The following is a 14,120-nucleotide window of genomic DNA, read 5'->3' as shown; positions in this document are numbered from 1 at the left end:
CTCAGCGGGTTAAACACACTGGTACTAACTCAACTCGTAATGACTTAGCTTCCTAGATCAGACGGGTTAGGGCGCTTTCCACTAGATATGACCGTTCTTATTCACTTCTCAGTCTCAGACTATATCAATTCCATTCTTACTATCAACAAACATAAAAAGTGGAATCCAACCATTTCAACTGTCTTTGAAGTATTGATACATTGACTCCATGTAGTCGCTTTTCATGCTCCAGTTCCTATCATTCATTCTTTTCTCACCTCTTACACTCATAATTCGTTTTCGAATCGCTTCTCGTCCTTTCGGATCTTGTGGTAGCCTATGTACAAACTCCTCTTGCTCCATTCTCACACAGGCTCGAGCCTGTGTTGTCAATTCTTGTTCAAGATTCCTCTTCATATCTCTCAACATCTGTGTTACCTGAGGAGATGTACTGAATCGATACAGGAGTTCAGAATCAGCCTCTGAGAATGGATACTTCAGCATCTCAGAATGCAGATGGATCCACTCCTCTACGCGCCATTCATCCGTATCACGCAGAAGCCATGCTGCAGACACATAAGGATCTATCTCTCAATACTTCAAATATATTCTCACGATGAGATGATGATTTGGCTTCAGCTTCAAATTCCCGTAAACAACGCTGAAATGGCTCCAGAAAACTGACTGTGTGACGATACAACAGTGTTCGCAAGAACCCATTCGTTCCTTTCGAACGCTCTGAGAACGATACATCTGTCTCGGAATTACGATTAGGCATTGTTAGAACTGCACTGAGATCATTCAGAAAACGGGAATTCCAGGATTCACGGTGAGAGAGTTCATGTTGCATAAGAACTGTGTTTCCACCTCGAGCCACTTCCGTTACGATTCGCTTTATTCCCGTGGGACTACTATATTCCATACACTCTCCAGGTCCCTCTCCGATCAACAGAACATCGATATGACGTGAGAGCGTTTCGACAACAAGAGGATCTGTAGTGCCAGCAAGGAGGGAGAGAGGTGAAGAAGGTGAGGCAAATGTGGCATAGTCAGGGTCATACACCGTAAGAGATGGCCTCAGATCCAACTGGAGTTCAAGAGGAGCGAGGAGTGAAGAGAGGAGAAGGAAGGAATGTGAAAGAGTGGCAGCAGAGGGAGAGAAGACAAGGAGAGAGCGAGACAAAAGAAGATGTGCCCACATCATGTCAATAAGTCCGCTGAAAGATTGAAGCTGGGGCAACAATGGGATGTCCTAGAGTAGATAAGGTAGTATTTCCTTACAATGAAGGGGCCATCAATACCATCACTCACGAGACACACTTCACAACGAGTAGATGTATCACGAGACTGACCACAGAGATTATGAGGAGTGAACTGGAAAGAAGAGACATTTGTATCGTTGAAAGAGGCTGCATGAGATTGACGTCGTGAAGGGATATGTAGAGGCGAGCCTAGTACCTGATCACTTTGGGATAACTCATGAGTCGACAATATAAGATTATGCGTCTCAGGTAAAGCTTCTCCAGCTTCCGAAGGAGAATGGAATGAACTGTTAGTAACCTTCTCGTTGGCAGCTCTATTCTCAGGTAACTCTTCCTTGGTTCCTTTTTGAGTCCTCTCTTTTGAACCATCATTCCCAGTTGATAAGGCGAATGAAACGACAGATGAACGAGAATGATTTAGGGCACGACGTACACTTGGCAAATTGGGAATTCGAACAGAGAATTCATTATCTAGTAGTGTAAGCGTATAAGATTCGTGAATTGAGGGAAAGGGCCTCGCAATTAACACATCATCTATATCCTACCATCGTTCAATACATTCCAGTGCCACAGATAGAATATAGGAACCCAAAGAAGAATAGAGTGTACCTAGAAACGTTACAATACTAGACTAAAAGACCTCTTCATCACCTACTTGCGATAAAAACCATAAATAGGAAGTCTGGATAATACTACAGTCGACTCTTGACGATAACCCCGTTTATAAGAGGAATCCTCGTGGCATCTTCCCATGAATCCCAACCATGCAATTATTACTGAAAATACACATACCCATAGCAGTAATCGTGATTCTGAAAACTAGATTCAAAATAGGGAATTTCCCGATCACTACGTAACCGAAACACAAAGAAACAATCATCATGGACGTGATTTGTCTCACGAGGAAGAGAAATCCATTTTATATCATTCTCTAGTTTCGGGGTGAGAAAGGCGGAAGGACTAGCGAAATCAATCACCGGACCTTTTTCATCATCAAAAGATACTACAACAAGTCCTATTATCCATGGATCTGTTCTTAACATGATCCAACGTCTTTTGAAAAGTACAAATGATACTCGAGCCACAGGATAATATCCAAAAAACAGAAAAGCGACACGTCAAGCAGAACGAATACTGATCCCATTAAGGTTTTCACAATCACATTGCCTTTGTTGTGAAAGAGATGCAATTGGCTTTAGGGATTCGATTGTTTCTCATTTTGATAATAGGAGTCACTCTTCTCTTCGCAACAATCGAATAGTCTCCTTTTGTTCTTTTTTTCATATGATAGCAATGTGATGCGTTCTTCAATTCGCTGTGCTCAGAAACCTTATCCATATACAATGGTTATTGTTGAAAGTGGGAGTTATTATTAGATTCATGTGTATTCTGTGGAAGAAAAGGAAGCTTATTGTAATAGTAGTATTCATTGAATTATTGGTTAGCTTCCACAGAATCGACATCTGTGCCTGTGATAATTCGACGCTCGTCTCAGAAGAATGATTTTCAGTCTTCTGGCAATGAAGAAGTAGAGAATCGTGTTCGTGAGGTCAATGTCGATGTTTTTGGTGTGGATGATACAAATGAAGGTGATGGACTGGGACAGGAAGGTAGTGTCGATACTAACGACAATCGAAAGGATGATACCCTAACAAGTCTTCGTGAAGATGCTTCGAATTCCGATACAACTGAATCCGAAGAAAGCGGATATGAAGATATTAAACCTCCAAAACCAACTAAGCCAGTTGATCCTTCTATCCCGCGATATGGGAAACGATTCCGATTTAGCAATCGTTATGTGCGGATGCAAAAGTTAGAAGCGTCTAATGAGACGTATTATCCTCCTGACCATATCCGTGATGGTCATCTATGGCCTATTCGTAAAGAACTTAATGAACAGGAATCGCTTGTTTTAGAGTCACAGCGCATGCGTGTGATACGGTGGCTACCGTTATATGAAAATCTAACTGCCTTTCTGGACATTGAGAATGATTTGCACAAATACATCTCTCCAGCAGAAATGAAGCGACTCCAGTCACTAAAAGGAGAGAAATTGACTCGATACAGACAACAACTGACATCAAGGATGTTGGAACAGAAAAGGAGAGAGAATCGATCGTCAAGAGAGAAACGAAGGAAGAAACTTGCTCGTCAGGTGAAGAGAGTGGAAGGAGGAGTTTGTGAAGGATGTACCATGCCTGAGCGAGAAATACATATCGATGAAAAAGAAGTGACAAATATTGTCATTCGAAAATTCATAGGAAATACAGAAGTTAAGATGAATCAAAACAGTATGTATTTGGTAATGAATTCCATTCAGATGTGTATCCTTCGAAAGATACTCCTTATCAAGTATGTGGTGTCTGTGTGACTACTATCAATCGAATGTTCCTTCTTCCTCATCTCTTATATCGATGGTCAGGGTATTGTCTCTCTCATTCTATCATTCTTAAGACCACTTGTCATGGTGTTGAATGGACCTGCTTCTGATCAGACAGCTATGCTCAACTTTCTCTCTCGAACCTATCTCCCGAATCGTCTTATCACCATTCTCTATCTTATTCCTCCTTCTTCTTCAGAAAATGGACAGTTTCCTGTGAATAAACTGCGAAATTTGGGTATTCGGAATATCGTGGGAACGCACTTTCAAATTCTGGATATGGATTTGTGGCCCACCGTGAATCTGTATGATACTCTGATGTCTCTCCCAAAATCTCTTATTGAAAATGATCATGCAGCTGTAATTCTTCCTGTCTTCTTTTTTGATCGCAAACGGATCTTACAGCGATGTGATTCAATTCGAACATGTGTTCAACTGTAATTACTTTACTCTCATTTCATGAATAGAACAGTAGAATTCATGCCAGAAACAAAAGATGAATTGATAGCTTGTATGATCACAAAGAATTGTCAATCATCGAAGAATGGAATTCGTACTCACATGTATGTGATGCCAGAATGGTTTACGTCTCATTCATCCAATGTTTCTGCAATTCGATGCTTCATCACAGATTTTCAGGAACCGTACGTGTTACTACGTTATGGAGAATCAACTCCTCTCTTCGACGAACGATTCATCAATTATGGATATAACAAAGTCCAGCTCATTGAACATTTACGGTCTGCGGGATATCAGTTCTATATTCTCAACAATCAGTATGCTATTGATTTACCGCATCCTGATTCCTCTTATCGAAAGAACTATTTGAAGGGTATTCATAGAGAAAAAAGTGATATGCGAAGTGTATATGCTGTGTTCCAACGTGAATTAAACGAAAAGTATAAGAATGTAACTCCGTTTAAGATTTGTAAATCTGTTCAAACGGAATATTATACGTCGGTATGAAGTGTTTGTTAGAAGAACTCATATTATTCATGAGGGATTGGGTTCAAACTCTTCCAGCGCTCATTTCGTCCCTTCATAATAAGGGAATTGCCCTCTTTCGGAGATATCTTCATGTTTCAAGTGTATCTGTCAATCTGTGATAACACTCATTCTGTAGAAACAGGCATCTGTTATTTATTACACTTCCCTTCTTACGGTCCTCTATGTTGTCTCCGCTCTCCTTTTTATCTGTACGTGTGCATTGACGAATTTATGCTATTTAGTGATTATTGGAATAGTAGAATGGAGAAAACGGCATAGAACAACAAAAACACCAAAGGTTCTTCTCGTTGGTGATCCCAAGAGCGGAAGAACTTCTCTGATTAATAAAGTACGATTCACTATACTTTTTAAACAGTAGATTGCGGTTGATCATCAATGTCAGGTCATTGAAACCGAGTGTACAGAGATGACAACTGTCAAAGAAGAAGTGAATGTTGAAACGGAAATGAAATTAGCAGATCTTTCGATTGTGGGTATCAAACAATCTATTGAAGATGCTTCAGTTCTCATACCCCACTTGAACTCCGCTTCCTGTATTCTTTATATTGCTGATGGTCAAAACATTAACATTAAGCGAATTGCCTCGTTTATCAATTCTCTCTTCAACTGTAAGGAGTTTCTTGTAAATCCCGTTCCTATTCTTCTTTGTGTGAACAAGTCAGATCAGCGTGGCTGTGTCCATAATTCGGCCGTTTTCTATGCTGTACAGAAAGAAGTGGGAGAGTTGCAGAATGCCCCTTCGGACTACGAATTCCGTAAGTATGCGCCGTGTACAGTTGACTGTTGCAACTGTAGTGTTTTGGGAAATAGTATTCAAACAATACATGATTACTTGAAAGCGAGTATTTACTAATTGATTCTTTCTCATGCCTGCCATTTTGTTTGTTTGCTTGGGAAATATCTGTAGATCACCCCTTGCAGAAGGTGTGATGCGTAACTATCTCAAAATGACAACTCAACCCAACAACGTCACAGTGGACTCAGCAGCCACAAGCAATTACCATACGGGAGAAAGCCCTCACTCTGGAGGTCAACGGTGTGCAAAGAAACATGGTTTTGACATTTCGAGGCATCGAGCCCGTCAAGTTACAAAGAAGGACTTTGATCAGTTTGATTTGATTATTGGAATGGATCGGTATAACTAGAGTCATCGTTGTGATGATTAGTTCAAATATTGAAGATTTGGAGTATATGAAGAAGGAACTGAACCCTAAAGGGAAAGGAGAGATCCATATGCTTTCGGACTATCTCCCTGGCCAGAAGGGTAAGGAGGTTCCTGATGCATATTATGCACGAGGTATTCGAATTTATTATGTATGATAAATAGATCAAGCTGCTTGCTTTGAAGAAATCTATACAATGGTTGAAATGGCGTGTCCCAATATCCTTAACAGTTTGCTGTCGTTTGTTTGTTGTGAAATAAACACTTCAAAAGCACTAGAGTACATTGGAGTCAAATCGATTGGTCCCTCTTCGATTCATCTCAAGAGAGTCGGGGCATGGAGTAATTGGAGGTAGGTCTGCAGTTGTAGGGTGATAGATGGATGTCCGATGATGATAAGGAGTGGACGGAATGGGTTGAGGAGTTGAGCGAGACTGAAATCGAATCCAGAGTGCAACAATTACTAGGAATGAGGAAGAGACAGGAATCCTACCAACAACGAAGAGAAGAAAGAGGAGTGAAGATGTGACGGTAGTACTGGAAGCAACAGATAGATCGACAACCGACTCGTCGAGGACCGTCATCGAGGGATCCTCCGAAGAGTTATCAAGAATATCCATTGACAAATCCATCGTAGAACCATCAAGGATACTCACTGAGGGATCTTCACCCATTTCAGTAGCTTTTTCCTGAATCTCACTGTTACTGTCTGTACCCTCCTCAATCACAAAGGCATCCTCCTCTTCTCGAATATAAGGCAGAGATGGATCTAGAATCATCACTGTCTCTGGCTCCAACGTAGGCGGCACATAGGATGCTGCCGAGTCGAAATTGGGTTGAGATGAGAGTACTACTGATGGAGGAGGATCTTGGACAATTAGGAATGTGATCAACAACGATGCAACTCCTAGTAGTAGAAGAAGAACCCACGGGAAATAGGCCAAAATAGATTGATGTGATGTAAGAACAGTCTGATGTGGTGTAGAAATGGTCTGATTTGATGCATGAATGGTTTGGTTTGATCCAGGAATGGTCTCATTCGATGCAAGAATGGTCTCATCACTCAGAATACCTGAAGGAGAACTAAGTAGACGAGAACGGACTGGAGAAGAGTCAGGCAGTAACAGAGGAAAATGCTGTGTCTGAACCACTTGATAGAGTCTATTCCTAATATTATCAAATTAGAAATACGATAGGCGAAGTTCTTGCAAATCTTCTGGAAGAGATGAAGAATTCGGATAGTAGAGAGAAAATACTCGATCGATCGAAGAAGAAAGATTGTATAAGATGGATGAATCCAATAGAGACAGAATATGTAACACTTCTGACACTTCTTGAGAGGAAATACATGATGGAGAGACTGACGTCAAAAAGGCTTCGGCAATCGATTGATCCGCAATCTTTGGAGTTAACAACAGTTTAATTACAGTGAAGGCCAATTCATGACAATCCTTATACTCCAGAATCTTCCATTTAAAAAGAGCAAGGATAAATCCAGTCAAATCCGCTCGAATTTGTAATTTCAAGGATGTTGGAAGTGCAAGAACAATTGATAGCACCAGAGTGATAATTCGATGATTTGAAGATTTTAACAGCTCTATGAGTATGTTCTATTCATTATTCATGTCTCATTCACCCACCATCAACATATGGGCTATTCGAACATCCTTTAATGTCTTGATTCTTTCTAAAATCGCAGATAAATGTTCAGGGGTCTTGGTTTCGGAGAGATCGGGTTTCTGCAAAAGGATCACCCTTGCAACAATCTATTTATCACAAATGATTTTTGGTCCGATACCTCATCCATCTATTCTAATTAACTTGAACCTAGGAGCTTTATTGTGGTATTCCATCCTTTTTTGTCATATCCCTTGAAGTCCTTCTTTTCTAATCTTATTATGTTTCTTGTTGTGAAGGTTCTGTTTTCTTCTGCAATTATCGTAATGAATTCATATGCTTGTTTCCTAGACTCTCCTTCTCATCAATATCCTGAGTCGAATTTTGTTATTTCGGGTATGTTTATGGCGTTATCATAATGAGTAGTTCATTGGAAAGCGAATTCAACTTCGAACGCTTCTCATCCCCATCATCTATCCCTCATTCCCTTCATTTCAACTCGTCATTCGTTTGTATCCAATCCAATTTGGTGTCTGTGCTGGTAATATAGCTTTTCGGTGCTGTCTCTCTTCTCCCTCCATTCACTTTCCTTCCTGCACCTTTTTCTGTTCTTGTATTTCAGCTACATATGAAGAGTGCACATTGATTGTAAGTGATATTTGTATGGAAGTATCACTTTCCCATCTTGTCTTTGCAGTAAACCAAGTATTGTTAACTGAGAATGGAAAGTGTGTTTTTGAAGGAAAAGAAGGAAAGGGTGTTATTCAGAAGACAGGAATAGAGACGGAATGGAATTACATTCACCTCTTTTCAGATCACTTTAATTGTGATACTCTTATAAATACGATTGTAAACAATATTCTGAAATCAAATGATACTCAATTCCATCAAGAAATGATTGTGATTGTTCATTTGAAAGAACTGGAGTTTCATTTCAATCATTCCTTGTTCATTCTTACAAATATTGTATGGAATAATCAATCTCTTACTCTGGATTCAGCTATTCTCACAACCAACAAAGAACAGATTCTTTCCCTTCAATCTCTACTTTGTGAGAAGCGTCGACTGTCAATCTCTCTCATTGTAATACACTATTCTCCCTTATCAGTTGATACCACTCTTCAATCTCTATGTACTCTCCTATTACTGATTCCAAAGCGTTGGAGACTTGCTTTTGACTGGCATCTCCTAGCTACTTCAAGGAATTGGATTTGTGGTCCTCGACTCACAACACTTCATCATCCTCCCTTTCTCTCTCATGTCCCTACAAATCATTCTAATTCTTGGATCCTTGATTTCAAACAGTGCTTGTTGTATATTGCAATTGACTCCAATCAGTGTAGTGTTGGGTCTCACCGACCTTCTCAAACCTCAGCACCATCCTCTCTCACTACTCTCCTACTCCAAACACATCTCATGGTTACTCTGAGTTCACAATATGATCCCTCCTGGAGTGTGGAGTTTCTCAACTCCCGACTCTATGATTCAGATCAACTGCTTCTCCTTGTCTCAAGAGGATCCCTAATTGGACATGATTCTCATTATCTTGACATTGCCTTCTCTCATATCCGTGTGAACATCACACCATCACAGCTTGCTACTGTTATTCATATGGCCCAAGAAATTACCTTTTCTGTCTGGTGTGCCTTATTTGATGTTTGGGCCACACTGCGTACTGGCTGTTTCCAATCTGCTCGATTGTTCAATACCTTCTCCACAGACCATTCGGCACGCCAAGGAACTCTTTACCCTCCCAGCTCCAGACGAAATCGAGACTATTCTGATCCAAAAGAGTATGAACGAATTCGTGACTTTTTCTGGAGTACTGGATCAGCAGATGGAAACCAATTAGATCGAATGGAGTGTTTGGATACGGAGGTGGTACTTCAATCAGATTCATGGTCTCTGCTTGTGCATGTGAACCGATGGGGATCCAATTACATGCCTGCAATTGACTTCTTCTTTGAAGAGATAGGGATTGAAATGAATGGAATGTGTGTTCAAATGAAAGGATTAACCTTTCAAGAAGTACTAATTAGTGATTGTTTGTTGAATGGATGTGAAGGAGAGTTGAAGAGATCTAAGAGTGTATTTGGTGTTTTATCACTTGAGTATCTGTTACGATCTGAACATTGTAATCATCTTATTGATTGTAAGCAATCGATATGACAACTATTTGATAGATTCAATTCGTCAATGTATGACCGTGGATAATGGAGTTTATTCCATTACAAATCTTCTCCAAGTCTATCAGACTCTGGATTCCATCCTAGAAGATGTTCAGCGAATCCAATCAAATCTGATGCGAACAATTGGTTACTGGAGACCCTCTTTCTCTTCATTCTATGACTATTTCTTCTGGGAACCATTGAAACCCACAAAACCAATTCATTTGACACTCTCTGATCAATCATTGTCTTTATCTGTTCCATTGAATCCACTGCAACAAGTTGCAATACAGACGATCTGGATCCAACACGGAAAGAAAGACGTGATTAGCAATACGCTTCCTCTCTTATCGGTCTCTTTGGATTCATCTCACGTTTGTATCGATTCAGAATCCTATTCGATTGCATTCTCATCTCTTCTTCTACATCTGTTGAGTGATGAGTATCCGGCCTTATCTCTGAATTCGTTTACATCGCATCTCGTTCTTCATACAGCTGATCAGTTCCAGTCAACTTCTCCATCAGACTCAACACTAATCACCTCAACTCCAGTCTCATTACCACCATCGATCACTGGACACATGGATTTGAAGTCATTGAGTGCAGGGCTGGACTATCTCACACTTTCAGTCTTGTTCGATCACTTCCCTTCTCTTCCTCTCTCATCCTCTTCTTCTACTCCTTTGTTGAGAATATCACTGATGATCGATACAGTATGCTGTGTTGCGAAGCATCCAATTGGAATGAACGCAAATCTTTCTGTTGCCAAACTCGATCTCTTACTCTCTCCTGACTGGAAAGCTGAATGTATGGTTCTCTCTCTTCACATCCTTCGTGATGATGAATGTTTGGTGATGTGCGAAGGAACAGATATGGGCTTCAGTTGTATGGAGTCATATGCTCCGTCAGATCATTCCAATCTTACCATTCACATCAATTATGCCATTCTGGATGCTATTCCGTCATCATTCACAACCTCCTTCGCTTCATCATCATCTTCGATCTCCTCATTCTCTTCTCTCTTCACTTATTTCTCTCGACTTGACATTCATTTCGAACTCCCACCTGAAATAGGTATTACTTTCAGTTTTGATAATGTTTCGTTTCTTTCTCTTTCCCAATTCACTATTGACTCTCTCACCATCTCCCTTTTTCGTATCAATCTACCTCCTTTTCGTTTCTTTCTATCAAACTTCATTTCACTTTCATTCGAAGATGGTATCTCCATTCAAATCCAATCCATTCATTCCCTTCTCAGTGCCGCCTCTCTATGTTCTCTCTATTCTCTCTTCAATCAACTCTCTTCAAGTCTCTTCCGATTCACTGTTGAAAAGCAAATCCAGTCACTTCTATCTGGTTCTCAACCTTCTTCCTTCTCTCTTCCTCCTCATTTTGCCCTTTGTATCCATTCTATCTCACTCAAATATCGCGCAATTCATCCTTCGGCCAATCAAGTCCAACGTATTGCATGTGTCTGTGTCTTCACCAATCTCTCTCTTTCAGATCAAGACTTTTTATTGGATTGGATTGATGTAGGAGTTACAAACGATGAAACGGCTGCAAGTGAATTGGTTACTTCTCCCTTCCCACATGTCTCACGAAGTGAATCAAATTCATCGTATCATCCAATCATATCAATTCCCTCCATCTCCCTAACCTTTTCGTCTTCGGTTTACTTCTCCATATCCTCAGTTCTCGCCGTAATAAGCAGTCAAAATCTCGCCATTCTGATTCTCATTCTTCGTGACCTTCAGACTCTTCATGTTCGAGAACCTCTGTGTTTCGCAGTTCATCCTCAGGATTTAACACTGCATATCCTTCAATCTACTTATCACAGATTGAAAGAATTGCGTTGGAAGAGAGAGGCTATCACACGAACAGTTTCTTGTCCCTCGATTCTGAATCTCCCTCAGATGTATCGCCCCACTCATTTCTCTCAAACAGAAGATATGATCGTTGGGATTGACGAGAGACAACGAGTTGAAGCTCTTCTCAACAAGATGGTAAGTGCTTTATCATGGTCAAATCGTCTTCCACACGAGCTCAAATGTTGCTTACATTCACTTGTTCTCCAATTGGATGATGGAGAAGCAGAATGTGATCTAAACGACTTCATCTTTCAAATGATTTCTTCAGACGGTTCCATTCACGTTGATATGACTCTCGAATTGTTACAAATTACAGCCAGTCAGTCTACAATGGACAATCCACTCTCTCTTTCACCATTCACTCTGGGAACTTCATCTCTTGAGTCATTACCTCCAAGTCTTCATATCACTGTCAACATGGAAACAGGAAGATTGGTTACGGTTCATTCTGTTGTCATTTCTGTAGCTCCTCTTCGACTTCAGTTCTCAATTCCTGCTCTAAAATCCCTTATCACATTCTTTGAGGCAGCCAATTACAGAGTTCTTCCAATGAGACGATTCACACAATCACCAATCTTGACTCCAATTCGTTTGAAGTATCTGCGAGTAAATGCTATTCAGGTCTATTGTGCTCTCACACCCACACCACAAGCAGAATATGCTCTCATTCCATTCACATTGAATTCCATTACTCTCAGAGAACGAGTCTGTTCATTGAAGCATATTCTCATTCTGTTGAGGAGGCGTCTTCTCACAGACCTCTTCTCTCAAACATCGCAACACGTCACTCAGGCATCAGTTGTGGTTGCCAATGCAATGGGATTCTCAGGACTGGTTTCTCTCCTCCGAAAGCCAATTCAACTCCCACGTCACTTGAGCCAACGACGAAAAGAGAAGGAGAAGAAGAAATTGATTCACAACTTCTTGGGTCGCAAAGCTCACATCATCAGACATCCACGAGAGGATAATGATGTTCTGACTTGTGAAGAAGAATCCATTCCAGGCTTCTCCAATCCTCTGTTTGATGCTTTGAGACAAAATGATTGACAAGCAGTCCTTACACTGCACAAATACTGTTTGTTTTCAACACACATTCATTACAATGAAATACTTTCAATCGGTTCTTCTTGAAGAATTGGATAGTCCATATTAGTAGCAGCTGGTTCCATTGAATGAATCATTGGAATGGCTATTGTACTTGAAGTTTCTTGAGTTTCATTATGATCACGATCTAATCCACTTGGTAGAGAATTTGGCAGCCCCTGTAAAAAGATCTCTGTTTGGATGTTGGCATCAGTTTTAGATGTCTTCTCCTCGGATCTATCTCTCATTCTCCTTTCACTTCCCTACTCATCCTTCTTCATTTGCCTAACATATTTGCGCATTTCTGACCGTTGTTTCTTCAATGAACGATTTACTGCCATAGCCATTTTCAATTTCATATCCAACTTCTCTACACGCTCCTATATCTGATTTTACTTACACATCCTCACTCTGTACCGATTTTGTAGATGCTGGATTTTCTCACGGAGACTCTGCTCAATGGATGATTCATTGCCATTTGCACTATGCCATAAATGTTCGTGGCGCCGGAGACTCTTTGCTGAGGAGAATGAACGATTACAACCCTTCACTGTACATCGATACGGATCTTCCTCTGTATGAAGTCGCATATGAGCTTCTACCAATAATTCAATTCATTCAAACGCACCCAAATAACTCTTTGATTTGAATGCTTTCTTACAATTCTCAAACGAACATTTATAGGGTTTAGCTGTACTGTGGGATGTTTCATGTCGCTTTAATCCACTCTTATCCGTAAACCGTTTATCACAGCCTGGAAAGGTACAAGCATATGGTTTTTCACCTGTATGTGTTCGAATATGTCTACTAATCACTTGACATCAACTACATTTACCGCTGCAATGCCCACTGTGAATCAAACGACCGCTGACATGAAAGATAGTTGCAAGGATAACGACGAGGTCGTTTACTTGGTTTCTGAGGAGGTTTCCGTGAGAAATCTTCTGTTGCTGGCTGTTGAACAACAACATTGTATATTGAGAGATTTGGATCTAAATGAGACATTTCTGGAGGAACCATGTATCCATTCGCGGCTGAAGGGAAGGATGAGATTACAGGAAACGAAACACTTCCGTTACTGGATACATTCGAATTTTGCGCCTGTAGGTTCTGATTTGCATTGGTTTGGGTTAAATCCGAAGGATACGAATAGTTCGGATTCCTACATCGATTATCTTCTCACTACAATTCCAAACATCTCAGCAACATACAAACTAGTGAATTCTTTTCGAAAGATACAAGATCAATGGTGTCAACAAACAAAAATATAAGCCATACATCGTTCGGAATGAACGATTGTTGAAATACGTCCTCCGCCGCATCAACATCAACACCGTAAAAACCACCGTTAAACACAAGAAAACCATCTATACTTCATTCTTATGTTCCCTCCACTCACAAATGCCTCAAGATGCGAAGTCGCCTTTGATACTTCCACCCCATATACTGAACACGACTTCATCTATTCATAGTTATCAAATTCCAAATAGTACCATCTTCTGTTCCTCCATCAGTTCACCATTCTGTCTACCTATGATCCTATATTACCATTTCGTACAATCTGTAACATGTATATTCACGAATCCAGCCAGT

At 40.4% G+C, this 14,120-nt stretch overlaps 5 protein-coding genes across 5 annotated transcripts; 3 read left to right on the top strand and 2 right to left on the bottom strand.

Moving 5' to 3' along the window:
* Positions 1-101: 101 nt before the first annotated feature.
* JH06_2037 (hypothetical protein) lies at positions 102-1,994 on the bottom strand (the record flags this gene model as incomplete). The annotated part of the gene is made up of 7 exons (XM_014672416.1): positions 102-119; positions 152-235; positions 265-563; positions 595-1,231; positions 1,261-1,712; positions 1,800-1,867; positions 1,897-1,994. The coding sequence occupies 7 exons, from the start codon at positions 1,992-1,994 to the stop codon at positions 102-104; spliced, it is 1,656 nt and encodes a 551-aa protein (XP_014527902.1).
* A 545-nt stretch (positions 1,995-2,539) lies between these two features.
* On the top strand, positions 2,540-3,612 carry JH06_2036 (hypothetical protein; the record flags this gene model as incomplete). Its single annotated transcript, XM_014672415.1, has 3 exons — positions 2,540-2,587; positions 2,618-2,660; positions 2,687-3,612. The coding sequence occupies 3 exons, from the start codon at positions 2,540-2,542 to the stop codon at positions 3,610-3,612; spliced, it is 1,017 nt and encodes a 338-aa protein (XP_014527901.1).
* A 93-nt stretch (positions 3,613-3,705) lies between these two features.
* JH06_2035 (hypothetical protein) lies at positions 3,706-4,620 on the top strand (the record flags this gene model as incomplete). The annotated part of the gene is given in 3 exon segments (XM_014672414.1): positions 3,706-4,058; positions 4,089-4,581; positions 4,600-4,620. The coding sequence occupies 3 exon segments, from the start codon at positions 3,706-3,708 to the stop codon at positions 4,618-4,620; spliced, it is 867 nt and encodes a 288-aa protein (XP_014527900.1).
* Positions 4,621-5,495: 875 nt separating this feature from the next.
* Positions 5,496-6,147, top strand: JH06_2034 (protein tyrosine phosphatase; the record flags this gene model as incomplete). Its single annotated transcript, XM_014672413.1, has 3 exons — positions 5,496-5,764; positions 5,796-5,926; positions 5,957-6,147. The coding sequence occupies 3 exons, from the start codon at positions 5,496-5,498 to the stop codon at positions 6,145-6,147; spliced, it is 591 nt and encodes a 196-aa protein (XP_014527899.1).
* A 6,394-nt stretch (positions 6,148-12,541) lies between these two features.
* On the bottom strand, positions 12,542-13,532 carry JH06_2033 (transcription factor IIIa; the record flags this gene model as incomplete). The annotated part of the gene is made up of 5 exons (XM_014672412.1): positions 12,542-12,764; positions 12,795-12,907; positions 12,938-13,125; positions 13,156-13,331; positions 13,363-13,532. The coding sequence occupies 5 exons, from the start codon at positions 13,530-13,532 to the stop codon at positions 12,542-12,544; spliced, it is 870 nt and encodes a 289-aa protein (XP_014527898.1).
* Positions 13,533-14,120: the final 588 nt, after the last annotated feature.

This window comes from Blastocystis sp. subtype 4, assembly GCF_000743755.1.
Source record: "Blastocystis sp. subtype 4 strain WR1 chromosome Unknown seqid_0093, whole genome shotgun sequence".
Classification (NCBI taxonomy): Eukaryota; class Bigyra; order Opalinata; family Blastocystidae; genus Blastocystis; species Blastocystis sp. subtype 4.
This window is presented reverse-complemented; position numbering and strand designations above follow the sequence as displayed.